This window comes from Mastigoproctus giganteus, chromosome 6 (assembly GCF_048544385.1).
Source record: "Mastigoproctus giganteus isolate SK-2022 chromosome 6, ASM4854438v1, whole genome shotgun sequence".
Taxonomy (NCBI): domain Eukaryota; kingdom Metazoa; phylum Arthropoda; class Arachnida; order Uropygi; family Thelyphonidae; genus Mastigoproctus; species Mastigoproctus giganteus.
In genome coordinates, this window is record NC_143580.1 from 13510251 (window position 1) to 13524985 (window position 14735).

A 14735-nucleotide genomic window follows, 5' to 3' on the forward strand; every position below is an offset into this window, starting at 1 on the left:
GTTTTTTATTTATCACCATACTTTTTACATAGGTTGCTGAACATTTTTCGATACAGTAAGTTCCCAACTTACGTAGCTTCGGACTTACTTTACATTATTTATATTTTTTTTATATGACTGAAAATTTTCAGTCATATTTCAGTCATTTCACCATAATAACGTAAGAACCCACAGAATTCCAGCTATCGGTATTATCGCAAATGCAGTAGGATCGAGTTTACTACCCGTTTATAATAGATTGCATTAACAGAAAAGCCCAGTAACCCGGAAAGTGCAAATTGTTTTTGTTTTTTGGCAGTGACCTCCAGAAATGGGTGCCTCCGTAGCCAGGTGGGAAGGAGCAGCAGTGCATAGCACACGCTTCTTGATTAGACCGGGGTTCGAGCCCGTCACCACCAAATACGGAGGATGCGGAAAGGTCAGGGATTGACCACCACATATTCCCGGAGCAATATGGCCTTAGTTGCTAATGCTCCTAAAAACCAAATAACAAACAACAACAAACCTCCAGAAATGAGCTTTAATAAAATGTGAGCTCGCTCGGGGTGATAGTGAGTTTTCGCCTTAACCCTGTGAAGTTCTTTTCAGAAAATTTAATTTTGACTGTTATCATGGTGCCAGACTAAGAGAATAAGTGACAGCGGTACTAGTAAATCTATCAAGAAAAGTAAAGCGATCGAGATTGGATCAGAAAATTAAAATAATAACGATGTATGAAAATGGCCAAACGTTAACAAGTATCGTGCGGAATTCAGATTTGTCAGTGGCAACGGTGAATACAATAAAGGAGAAAGACAGAATACGAGAAGCAGTGAAGCGATCGGCACCAATGAAGTCAACTATAATAACCAGGGCTACGAAATACATATCAGTTTTTGCAGTACAATAACATGCGTTTTTTCTTCCTTTTGTGTTTTCTTTTCTTATATGCTACTCTGGCTACTTCACCGCTATCCTCAGATAAAGTTTTTAACTGAACTAATTAAAAATATTAATTCAGCCGCACCTTACCTATGGCATCATCTCATGGGGTACCACCAGCCAAGAAAACCTTGCGAGAATCAACTCCATTCTCAGTCGAGTCGATGCGTTCGCTCAGTTATGGGCCTTCCCTGGAATGCATCGGTTAGTTCAAGATACAAGGAAGTGAGACTCCTCAGCATCTACCAACTACTACAGAAAGTCGAGGCGGTCTTTATTTACAATACATTGAAGACACCAGAGTTTCCCCCCTCTCTTCAGATCCTTTTTCATAACCATAGAAGAAGAAGAAGAAGAAGAAGAAGAAGAAATATCATGCAATCTAAGAAATGAAGCCAACCTGAAGATTCCGCTTTTCATAAAAGCTATAGGTCAGAAAAGTATAAAATACAGAGGTGCTAAACCTGGAACAAACTTCCTGCAAAAAGCAAAAATGTCACTTAACTAAATCAATTCAAGAAACTACTAATTGAACACATCATCAGGGATGTCTGATTCAAATTACCTTCCACTCAACTCCTGGATTTTAGAAACACCAACTTGGAAATAATGTACAAATGTTAAAGGAAGCAGTTTGTAAATTTCTGTGCAGACATCTCATCATTTTTCTTTTCTCTCCTCATTTAATTGTAAAAATGTTCACAATGATATTATAAGTAGTGATGCTTTTCGAAGTCTTCTGTAAAGAAATGTACAAAAAATTCCAATTTATTTATGTCTTTTCTGTTGAACATTACCTGTACAATTTCAGAACTGTATATATTTTTTCAATTGTATATTTGTATATTCATCGTTTTTTTAAGGGAACACCCCCCTAAAAAGCCATTGGCTTATGTGTTCTCCCTCCCTTTTTTGCTATTATCTCCCAAAAAAGTGTAACATAAAATAGGAATAAATAAATTATTATTATTATTATTAATATATAGCTATTTTTCTTCATTTTTCTGAGGATATTATGTAGTTTTTGTAATTTTGGTATATCAGGGATATGGTAGCAATATTTTATTAGTCATTCCCAAGTTAAGTAAATTATGTAAGAAGTCCTGGAACATATCTCTTACGTATGTCGGGGAGACTGTATTTTTGGATTAACCAGGAAATCGATTATCCGGGATTTTTTTTTTTTTTTTACCATCTGTCCTGGAAAATCGAGAGTCTGCTGTATACAGGCAGTTCTCGCTTTACGAGTTTTCGTTTTACGTGTTCCTGGGTTTACGAGTTTTTTTTTTTTTTTTTTTCAAAGTATCGACAAAATCGAAAATACGAACATTATTGCAAAAAAACGAATGTTAAACATTCATTAATACTGCATTTCAAACTATGTGCTTAGCTGTACAATACAGTGTACCCAGCTTTACAATATTAATCTGTTCCGAAGACACCATTGTATCGTGAAAATATCGTAATGTGAACCCAATAACACGTTGTTTTTTGGCAATTCGTTCCATGACCTCGGAAGTTGAAATTTTCACTATATAACTCTCTAAAAGGTTGTTTTTATTGTGCAAATTGTATTAGTTACCAATTCAAATCAATAAAATGCACTACACTTTTATTGTTATCATATTTTCTGTTATAAGAACCAATTCTGAACGCCTTTGTGACATTTTTCTAAAGCACATTTCCGGAGGTCCCGACCATAAAACAAAAACAATTTGCACTTTTCGGTTTATTGGGCTTTTCTGTTACTGCAAGCAATTATAAACGGGTAGTAAACTCGATGTTATTGCATTTGTGAAAATACCGATAGCTGGAATTGTGTGTTTTTTTGCATTATTATGGTGAAATATGTTTCCCTTTTACTGAAATCTTCGATCGTATAAAAAACATAAATAAATTTTCAGAATCTTCTCTTCATTCTTTTTTTTTTTTTAAGCTTCGTAAACTTGTACTCCATGCAAATTGTGTTAGTTGCAATATATAGCACCGTTAAGATAACAGTGCTATAATGTTAATATTAATGTTAATGCTAAAAGTTAAATTTATTGATATGCATGTGATTAAATGTATATATATTTCTTATTTTTTTTCTGGATATAACCAGATATATGTTTTATAATTTTTATTGCCAGAGTAGCAGCCTTCAGGTAACGTAGATGATAGCGGCTACTTTTCTGTTCAAGTCATTGCAAGTGCACTGAAAGTATGGGGACTTGAATTAATTCCATATAGAAGTCAGGATCCTATTGCTCAAACAGCCCAGGCAAACCCCATGTAAGTCTTATTAAGCACTCAAGTATTTCAGTAAAAGTTCGTTGTTCGTTATTTATACCCATATACAGGTCAAATCAAAAAATATATATATACTTTTCCGAAGTGGTTGTGGCATTGCATGGTCGTGGATAAAAGTAAAAAGCTATATCTTTTTTTTTTATCAATAGAATTCTGCCCAGTTCATGAAAATAAAAAGCAGCTACAATTGATGCATAGACCAGCTGACCAGGCAATCTCCATTTCCTGCAATTTATTATTATGTAAGCTGCTTTTTAAATTTCATTACTTGGTTATCTTTTATTTCTGTATGGAATATCACCTTTTAACACTGGTTAAGATTTGTAAATGCTGAGTATTAATGAAATATGTGATTGCCCTTTCTTGGATAAAATGTATTATAAATATACTAGAAGCAGCAGCAATCTTTGACTAAATGACCTTTCAGTCACTTTGATCTTGCATAATATGCAAGAAAATTGCTGAAATAATACATTGTAAAGATATGAGATACAAGAACTACATGGATTTTGGTTTTATTTTTAATTAAAAGATAATTATTTCTTTGAGTAAATTTATACAAGGCATTTTGTTCAAAAAAAGAATGATATATACTTATTTCCTGAATTCTGAGAATTTCCAAATTTTAACTAATGGCTCAAGAGATGGCTATCTCACATATGAAAATTTATTAAAGGATAATTATGTAGAAAAGTTTAAAAAAGCTTTTGGGCTGGCATCAGCTGGCATTGTAAATGCCTCCAAGACAGCAAACTATATTTAGTGTTTCTAACGTCAGATCGTTTTAAACTAGAAGAGTGTTTCTAACGTTTCATTGGATACCACCAGCGACTCACTTTTGCTATTCTCAGTTGCAAGATGGATGTTGTTCAAATTGGGTGTATTGTGCATTTATGTATACAGTTGATTGCAAGTAGAGAGAGAAAACAACAATGGTGGATTCATCCAGCAAATTCAAATAGTTTAAAAACAGGACAGTTTTACATTATGTTTGAAACACACAGGAAATTTCCCGAGAAGTTTTTTTTTTTTTTTTTTTTACAGGATGTCGAAACAGTATTTTGATGAACTTTTAATGTTAATTGGTGAAAAAATCACAAAATTTGATACTGTGATGCAGATATCAATAAAAACTACTGTTTCACTGCAATGGACGTTGGTGCTTATGGACGTGATGGTGATTCGAACATTTTTAAAAATTAAAATTTTGGAATAAGATTGCTAATGAAACAACTATATATGCCATTAAATAGCTCTTCCTGGTACAAACGAGCTGGCAATGCCATTTGTTTTTGTAAGGGATGAAGCATTTGGACTGACTGAAAATTTAATACTATCATACCCATCAAAAAACTTAAGCAGTGAGTGAAGAATTTTAAATTATAGATTAACTCAAGCAAGGCAACTTGTGGAATGCACATTTGGAATACTGAGCGATAAGTTGTGCATTTTTCACTCTAGCATATTACTGCTAGAGTGAAAAATGTGCAATTCTGCTATCGATGTAATAAAAAATTGTTGCATATTGCATAATTTTGTGAAAAGAAGGGATGGGAATGTTTTTGAAGGCACATTAATTTGTGAGATAGAAGAGGGAATGGAAACGACAGCAGTTGGAGGGCAGTCTTCAGGCATATCAATAAGGGATTCTTTTTCTACATATTTCAGTGGTATCAGCACCCTTTCATGGCAAAATACTAGAATATAATTACAATAAAATTTGGCTTTTTTTTTGTTTAAATAAATATTAGTATTTAGTAGAAAATAAAAATTCTGAAAAATAAGAAACTATGTACAATGAATTTGAATTAAATGTATATGGCAATCAAAAGATTTTTAAAATTATTTAATACTTTCCCCCACATATAATAAATTTCATTAAAACCTTTTTTTAGTCCTGTGGGGTAATCCTTTAATGCCATGTTGTCAAGGCAGACCTTTCCACCTCATAAATAAATTTCTCTGTGTCAAATATCTTCTCCAAATAATAACGAATAAAGGCCAACCACCCTATTCATGGGGAGAATTTCTCCTCAGACAATATAAACAGCCGACCGGGCTAGCCGGGTGGGTCAAGTGCCTGCCTGGCAACCCAAATGTCGTGGGTTCGAATCCCGCCTCAGGCTTGGATCAAAGTACTGCAAAAACCTTGGGAGGTGCATTATGGCCACAGAAGCCGATGCGCCAACAACTACCAAAAAAAAAAACCAATATAAACACAGAGTCGCTGGCACTTTCAGCGCCTCCGATGCCATCAGCAGGTGTTAAGCACCAGCTAACGTGGTCCAACACGACGTTGGAAGCCCCTTCTAGTTTGCATACATTTTCCCTCTGCTTCCTGTAAAACCTGGCATTTGAAGGCATTTCCAATGCTGGGCTTTAAGTGCCCATCTAGTATAGCCCTTTAACTTTTATCCATTTTGGCAAATTTTGAAACCTCTGGGAATTTATTCTTTCTTGAATAAAATAATTTTTTTTATTAAATACTAATTTTTTTCTTATTAAAAAAAAAACTGTGTCCACATTCTTAGGTCTCCTGCTTTACACTGTTTTTTGCAGTTTCAGAGTATTAATATTTTCTATTTTGATCTTGCATACTGACAGATACAGAGCTTAGATATAACATTTTGACTTGTAATGAACAAGGCAACTAATCTCTGAAAAACGAATGTTGATAAATAGTAGTCAGTAAACACATGGGATAACTTTAAACTTTGTATACCAATAATTAGTAATTGACTTAACCTATACTCACCATAAAGGTAAATACAGATAGCACAGCTTCGCATAGCATGAAAAATAATAACAATTGATTTAGCTTATAGTCACTAAAAGGGAGAAATACAAATGGCATAACCTCATGTGGCATGAAAAATGTTGTTTACATTTTGCAGCGGTTTTACTGCTGCTGCTAGAAAATTTAGCTTATAAAGTTCAAAAGTGTTTACACTTTTAAACATTCTAAACTGTAAACACCTATGGGAAAGAATACAAAATGTTGCAAAATATCAGGCTGGCATGGCCATGCAGTTCAAATTTTTCTCCAAGTGCAGTAAAAGTATATCTTTCTGCATCATTTCCTTATGTACAAATCAAAAGTAATAATTCAACAAATATTTAGGAATATTACTAACAAATATTCCTTCTACAAAATAAATTCCCAAGTTCTGGAAGAGTTGATAACCCTAACATTGGTATTCTTTGAATTATGTAATTAATGTGTTACTGGAACCAGTGATGTGAAATAAGGTGAAAACCCTTATTTCGGTAATAATTCCCTATAGAAAATAATTTGAATGAGACTGGATTATGATCTGGATTAGAGTGTTAGAATTATTATTATTAATGAATGTGCTTCATGTTAATGTTTTTTAAGCACCATATGATTATAATGGTGTGCCAGATTATGTATATCCATGTGTATGTAAGTACTGTACTTTTTAATCCTTTCATGAATATGTATGTAAATTTACATTTTAAAGGTTGTTTAAGTGTCCATTTATACAGTGAATTGTGCTGCCATCCATTATCTGTGTTTCCAAGCAATAGTAGTAGTCTGATTTGGGCTTATGTAACCTGAAATTAAAGAAATTCAGATCTAGAAATTGATAAAATTGAACCAAGTGATACAATGCTGAATTGTGAAACAACAGTGACCAGTGTTTTTTTAAAATTTTAAAATTATCAAAATAATTTTTTGATTTTTGGCATGTACATACTGTACTTATTAACTCATTCATAAATATATGTATAAATTTACATTTGCAAGGCTGTTTCAATGTGTTTGTTTGTATAATGAATTTTAATTTCACTTTGATGTCAGAATATCAAATCAAAATGAGATTGACTTAATGTTTAAAAACTTTACTTACATAGTTTATCATTTTTACAAAACTTCAAAATGCCACATAAAGTCATTTCTTGGAGCACAATGTAGTTTTGGAAAACTTGTTCCCTTGGAACTGCGCACGATTTACAGTAATAACTAAGCCCATCCCCCATTCGGGCTAACTCAAAATATGCACATATTTCAGTAAATACAGATACTTTTTCCTTCCTGTTGTAGCTCAAGGAGATCTTACCGTCATGTGCTGTATAGATTGCTTCGTTACAGGAAAGTTATAAACTCTGCTTCCCATAGACTTGTTATATCAGAAGGGACCCCTGCTGTAATTTTTTTTACTTCAAACCTGATGCCTGTATATGAAACAGATTTGTAAAACTTCAATCTTACTGTTTATTTTTTTTTAGCCGACCGGGCTAGCCAGGTGGGTAAAGTACCTGCCTGGCAACCCAAAGGTCGCGGGTTCGAATCCCGCCTCGGGCTTGGATCAAAGTACTGCAAAAACCTTGGGAGGTGCATTATGGCCACAGATGCTGATGTGCCAACAACTACCAAAAAAAAAAAAAAAAAAAAAACTGTTTATTTTTTTAAGTTTCATACTTGTTCTCTATCTGATACATGAGGTGGTATCATAGCAAGTTGTAACTTGTCGCATGTTTGGAAACTCATTTAGACATAGTAATGCATGAATCGCCCATTATTCTGCAGCCAGTCTGAATTAGCATGTGTTGAATAGAAAGTGTTCTATGTATGTTTCATCATATTTTACAATGAATGAGCAGAGAGTTTGCAACAAATTTTGTTTCAAATTAGGGAATAGTCAACAGAAACCACAAAACATTAAAAACCGCTTTCAGAGAAGATGCTCTGTGTCATTCAAATACTTTTCAGTGGCTCACAAAGTTTTAAAGAGGGCTACTCGTCTGTGGAAGATGATCCTCGTTTTGGCTGTCCTTCAACTTCATAAACCAGTGATTCAATCAATTGTGTTTGTCATCTAATCAGAAGTGATCAGTGATTAACAGTCTGTAAAGTTGCTAGTGAAATTTGTACTTTTTTATGGGACATGTCAGTAAATTTTAACTCAGGATTTTATAATGCTTCACATTTCAACCAGGTTTGTGCTGTGCATGTCACAATCTTTGCCACTGTGCTGCTACTGCTGACCCACACTTTGTTTCTTCAACCATTACTGGTGACTATTATTATTATTGTGCTATGACCCAAAACAAAGGCCCAGTCCTCTTAATGGAAGATTGTTTTCTCTGAGCATAGAGAGCTTTAATCATGAGAGACAAATTCATAAATCATTATGAATTTGTGTTGCATGATCAAATAGTGAACCAGAAATATAACAACAGTCCTATGGTGATTGTGCAATTTTATGTTTGGAGAAGGATGAAAAAGTAGGCTGCAGATAATTGGAATTTTGGAATTTGCATCATGACGATGCCCTTGCACACTTGGTGCTTTCCTTTCAAGAATTTCTTGCAAAGCACTTCATTACTGTGATCTTCAATCCACTATACCACCACACAGCTCCCAGTGTTTTTTTTTTTTTTTTTTTTTTTGTTTCTTGTTTCCCAAGCTTAAAGTTCCCTTGAAAGGTCGTATATTTGCAGTGACTGAAGAAATTATTCAGATTCTGTCGTGGTACACAGAAACTCTTATGAGTTCCAAATGAAGCTTATCGGGAATGCTTCCAGCAGGATCAGTGTATAGAGTATCAAGAAGACCACTTCAAAGATGATTCATCCAAATGGCCATTTTTATTTTCCAGATATTAGTTCAGTCCTTGAACTTTTTTTGATCACCTACATATATGACTGTCTGCAAGTTGTGAGTTTAGAATCAATTTTGCTGCCTAAGATGATAGGGCAATAGTAAACAAAATTAAGAGCATAAGAGCACATACACATGCTGGAGTACCTAGACAAGCTGAAGATAGGGTAGCATGTACATTGGTTATTGTGTGTTGCTTTATAGCTGGGTGTTTTTGGATATAATTCAGGGATAATTATTGACACAGTGCAATTCAGCAATAGTTATTTCCTATTTCAAATAAAAGCCTTTAGTTTAGCAACTGTATTCTGTAATGTAATATGTTTGAGAAATCTCTTGATTATAATCATAATGAGTTCATAATAATATTATCCAAATGCATTTTATTTTAACAATTTATGGTTAAAATTGATACATAGATTATTCCTTTTCAGTGGGGAGCTTTTATATAGAGAATTACAGAGAATTTCACATTGCTTGTGAGTATTTATATTATTTTTTATTATAGAATGCAAAGGGCTTACATCTGTAATTACCGGGACCATTGGCTTACAATTCGCAAACTTGGGAACCAGTGGTTTAATCTAAACTCTCTTCTTACAGGACCAGAACTGATATCAAGTACCTACCTGTCTTTATTTTTAGCACAACTTCAGAACGAAGGTAGTATCAAATCCCATTATGTGCATTCATTAGTTGAGATTTTTAATTGTGATAATAATAACCCTTTACAAAAAATAATTTAATAAAAATTTTACTTTTTATTTAGAAGTGTTTGTTATTTTTTGAATAAGACAAAAAAAGCAATGCATTTCAATTTATTTTAATAAAACATTTGAAGATGTTTTATTGAAATTTTTTGTATTTAGTTTAATTTACAATCACTTTTTTTTTTAATATCCCAATTACTGGTTTTAAATTAACATGGTGATCTGTGTTAAAGCTGTCATATAAATTTTAAATTGGGGGTGGGCAGCCTTTGTTCAGCTGCAGATCAGATGAAAATTTTATACATTGTCTTTTCATGTATATATATGTACACACTGTCCAGTCAAAACATTGACCACTTACCTAATAGCGGGTATGTCTTCCTCCGAACATTGCAGAAGTTATGTTGTACCATATTGCCAGGATTGATTCCTGTAGTTCTGCAAGAGTCTTTGGTGGTGGATCCGATTGCCAGATTTGTCGATCCACATAATTTGCCAGTTATGAATCCCACAGACGTTCTGTGGGATTAATAACTGGTGAATTCAGCAGCCACCTGGAACATAGCACCTGGAAATCCCTTTCATGTTCAGCAAGCCACTCTCAAACAATACCAGCACCATGGCAAGTCATGTTATCCTGTTGGAATACAATTGTGCCATCCAGAAAGGCAGTCACCATGAAGGGATATACTTGATCACCCACAATGGATAGGTAGTTTTTAGCATTCAGAGTGTAATCTAGGAGTATGAGGGCTCCTAGAAATTTCCAGGGAAAACATCCCCCATTCCAAAACTGCCACTGCCGGCCTGTTTCTGTTGGATCTGGACATTGGGGCGATTCCTGTCTGCAGTCTGTCGCCATACTCTCCATCTACCATCCACACAGCATAGCAGAAAATGTGGTTCATCAGAAAAGGTAGCTTTTTCCAGTCATCAGTTGTCCAATGATGACATTCAGATGTAAACTGTATTTGTCTTTGCCAATGGGTGGCTATAAGCATGGATACTTTGATTGGGCGTCTACTTCAGAGGCTCGTAAGGAGGGTTTGTTGAATTGTGGCCTTGGAAAAGTCCCCCTGGCCAACCATTCCACCGTTTTATGTCTATTGACTTGCACAAGATGGGATAGCTTATATTTCTCACAACCATCGATGAGGCATGGAAGGGGGGGCTCACCATTATCTTGGTGACTGCTGCTCTGTGCACTCTTGGAACACTTTCCAGCCATTAAATTTAATCAGTAGTTCTCTAATAATCTATTGTCTTCTGCTTTTTGAATAAGTTTACTTCTCAAAGTTTGTGTTATTTTTCAAATACATGGATGTATTATTATTTTAAATTGCAAAACCTTCTGAATTTATGAAATGTGCTTAAAAGCTGAGGTTAGGCAGATCTGCTTGCTCACTTTCATTTTTTAGTGCCATATGATGTTCTGTACGAGTTTTCAGTCATTCACCTGGGAAAGAAAAATTCTTCATTTTAATATGTGGAGAAAGTGTTATTCTTAATTTATTTAAAATGTTCATTATCAGTATTTTTCATGGTTGTGAATGATGTGTAATCCATACTAATAACAGGCAAGATTTAATGTGAAAACTTTGTGGTTCTGTGAAAGCCATTACATGGAAATTAATTAAATTTCAGAAGGTAAAAAACATATGCCAGATATATTTGAAACTTAAATGGTTTATTGATTGTTACTTTATTAGAGATGGAAAAGGAGATTTCCTGCACTAAGGTACATTCAATTAACTAAATAAAATTGCAACTGATATCAACGTTTCTGATCTGCTCAGATTTCTGTTCGCAAGGCAAGTCACACTGTAGAAGTGACTGGACTTTTCTGAGAGGTACCTCAGTTTATAACCTGTGTCAGGAGAGTCCAGGCACCTCTACTATATAGCACCTTGTCTTGAGAAAAAACCCACTGCAGATCTGAAGCAGTAACATTAATTGAATGTGCATTTGTGTAGAAAATCCTCTTTTTCAGTTCTGGGTAGCAACCAGTAAACAGTTTAATTTGCAAATATATCTGGATTCTGTTTTGTACCTTTTTAAATTTAATTGTTATTGTTACTTTAAATACAAATAATAATGTCAGGTGAGAAAACAAAGTTATTTTTGGTCTTATATACATATAGTTTCCCTATATTTTGAAGTTACTTTAAATATTTTGGAGTTTCATTTTTTTAAGTGAATTTGATTGTGAAAGATTAAGTTTCTTTTAATTTGTTGAGTGATATAACTATGCTGTGGTCGGTAATCAATTCTTGTAACTTTCCAAGGTGTGCTGTAATTAATTTCAGCAAAATCACAGAACTTAGCAGTTTTGGATGGCCAGTACTACCTAATTGAATAGACTTGCGGGGGGGATGAAAAAAACAAGCAAAGAACTGTAAAATACAGTTATTGCATTTCATGTTGACTTGCATAATTTAGCCATTGCAACATATGAGATGTATTAATTAGTTGCATTAATTTTCTGAGAATACCATTTGGACAGTGACAGAAAACAGTTCCAGAATCTGTTTTTAAAAAAAAATCTTTAATTTTTTATTTTTTATTTCTGAAAGTCGGCCTGTATGTATATATGCAAGGATCTTGTGGCTTTGTGAGTTGCAATTTGTTGCAACATATTCAGTGACTCGTCTAGACATAGTAATGCATGTATCTGAATTCAGCACAAATTGAATAGGTATTTTGTGTTTCATCGCATTTTAAAGTGACAATTTTACTTAAACACTGAATTTGTATAAAATTTTGTTTTAAATTAGAAAAAAGTGCAGCAGAAACCCACAAAATATTAAAATCAGCTTTCAGGTCAGATACTGTGTGTCCTTTGAAGACTTTTCAGTGATTCACAAAGAGGGCTTCTTGACCATGGAAGATAATTCTCACTCTGTCCACCCTTCAACTTCAAAACCCAATGATTGAAGTGCTATTATTCATGATCTGATCAGTAGTGATTGAAGTTTAACTGTCTGTGAAGTTGTAAGTGAAATTGGCATTTCTTGTGGGACATTTCAGTCAATTTTAAAACATGTTTCAATGTGTTTCAGTCAAGTGCTTGTCTCACAGCTTTGCTGATGATCCCAGAAAGTTGCAGGTCAGTGTCACCAACGTCACTGGAGGTTGTTGAAGCAACCTCCAGTGACAAGATTGCTTCAACAACCTCAGAGTCATTTTTGTGAATACTGGTCATACTCTCTAGCTGCTTGGGTATATGGAATATCCTTATAAAAATGACCTTTTTATAGCTCTTTCGAGCCATATATTCCAGTTGAATGTCCACGTCCATGAAAAAAGTTCTGAAGTAATTTAATCTTCAGACTGAGATTTCAGCCATTCTGAAATAGAAGATAATGTTGGTGCAGAATAAAATAAATGAATAAATGTCTATTTATTATAAGCAAAAGATACAAAGACTACTTTATATGCTCTAGATGACACAAGGCCAGTGTTTGTATGATGTTATAATCCTGCAGTGTAAGCCCAGAGGATCTTACATTGCTGAATTATAATATTACACAAACTTGTATACATTCAGATTAAATCATACATTTGATTGAATATTTAAGGGAGGACTACAATACAGTTTAATAACAATATTTAACATTGCACAACAAGGAGAGACAAATTGCAGAAATATTACACCTAATAATATATACAAATGAAGAGCAGTTACACCATAAAGCCCGTTTTGCAAAGTCCAATCACAAGTTTAATTTTGGGTAGCTATTCCATACAAAATTAAATTAATAATTTCCTGTCTATAGGAAATTACATATAACACAGCAAAATTAACCTCATATTTCTTTATTAATACCAAGAAGAAGCTAGGAAACATTCTATCTATAAACACATTTTGATTCTCTAACAGAATTAATTTAGGTTTTTGCTTACTGTTTTTTTTGGATGAATATGCTAGGCTAGAGAAAAGGACCCAGCCATTCTTGAAGATAGTTTGGAGAATATTAAATAATAGATTTTACACTAATAATTTTGCAGAATAATTTCTAAGATTTTAATTAATTTGTCATAGATATGGTGACAAGATTTTCAGCTCTTCAAGCTGAAAATCTTGATTTTAACTAACTTCCTCAACTATATTACTTGATTTTAAGTTTGCCAATTGGAACATTGGATATTCAAGAAATTTTATCAGCTTAACATTTGCTTCTGAGGATTAATAAGGTTTACATATATCACATTTATTCAGCTCCCATTATATATATTTTTATAATGGTCACCTTATACACACTACCACTTTTTGTTTAATATGCCACATTTTCCTTAGAGTGCATTTGTAGATGGAACCCAAATTGAAATTTTTCATCAATCAATAACTCAAGATTGTGAATAGACACTGTTATAGATGAGTAGTTATCCCAGATAGAACAACATAAGCACAGTTTTTTTTTTTTTTTTGTTTTTTTAAATGGACATACATCAGACTTAACTACATTAATACTTGAGTACAAACTTTGAGAAATTATCTTTAACTTTTGAAAGAAAAGATTAAGTTTAATATTTTTAACTGCAGCTTCATGGGGTTCCAAAAAACTACAGTTTTTTTATGCTATCAACATAAGAAATAAAAGGAACATCAAGTGCCAAAAAAAAGGACTCAAAGATAAGAAAAGGACAGAGAAGGGGTACCATCCTGGTGGAATCCTTGTAGAAATTAGTTGTAGTTAAAGCCTGATTACCACATGAGAGAACCTGTGCATGATTAAAATAAAGACTAGATAAAATGTATATATTTCCTTTGATACTCAAAAAATGAATCTGATAGGCTGAAAAATATAAGGGTTTAAGTCTAAAGCTAATGCAAGATCAAGAAAAATTAAATCCAGCTGCCCATTTAGATTTTAGGATTCAAGCATTTACTGTGGCAAAGAAGGGTAGAAACACTTTTCTTGCATGAATGCGAGATAAATTGAGAAAGAATTTGCTTATTTGGTAAGGGAAGTGGCATTTTTTGATGTAATTTGAGTAGAGATTGATCTGAAGTGTTCATGCAGAAAGGGTTTTGTAATTTTAAAGGGGCAGGTTAGATAATAAAAGAGCCAATAATTAGAAAAATATTTGTGTTTAAAAAAAATATATATATATTAAAAATGGAAATAAGTGATCCAAGATATACACACTAGATAATTTATTATTTATGAATAGTCGCATATGAT

At 33.4% G+C, this 14735-nt stretch overlaps 1 protein-coding gene across 1 annotated transcript in view; it reads left to right on the forward strand.

The window, feature by feature from the left end:
- Positions 1–14735, forward strand: part of LOC150083957 (ataxin-3-like) — an 89656-nt gene that overhangs the window by 23505 nt on the left and 51416 nt on the right. Inside the window, exons 3-4 of the mRNA XM_090374968.1 lie at positions 3059–3195; positions 9348–9502. Of these exons, the coding sequence (XP_090231094.1) occupies positions 3059–3195; positions 9348–9502 (292 nt within the window). The remainder of the gene's footprint in view (positions 1–3058; positions 3196–9347; positions 9503–14735) is intronic.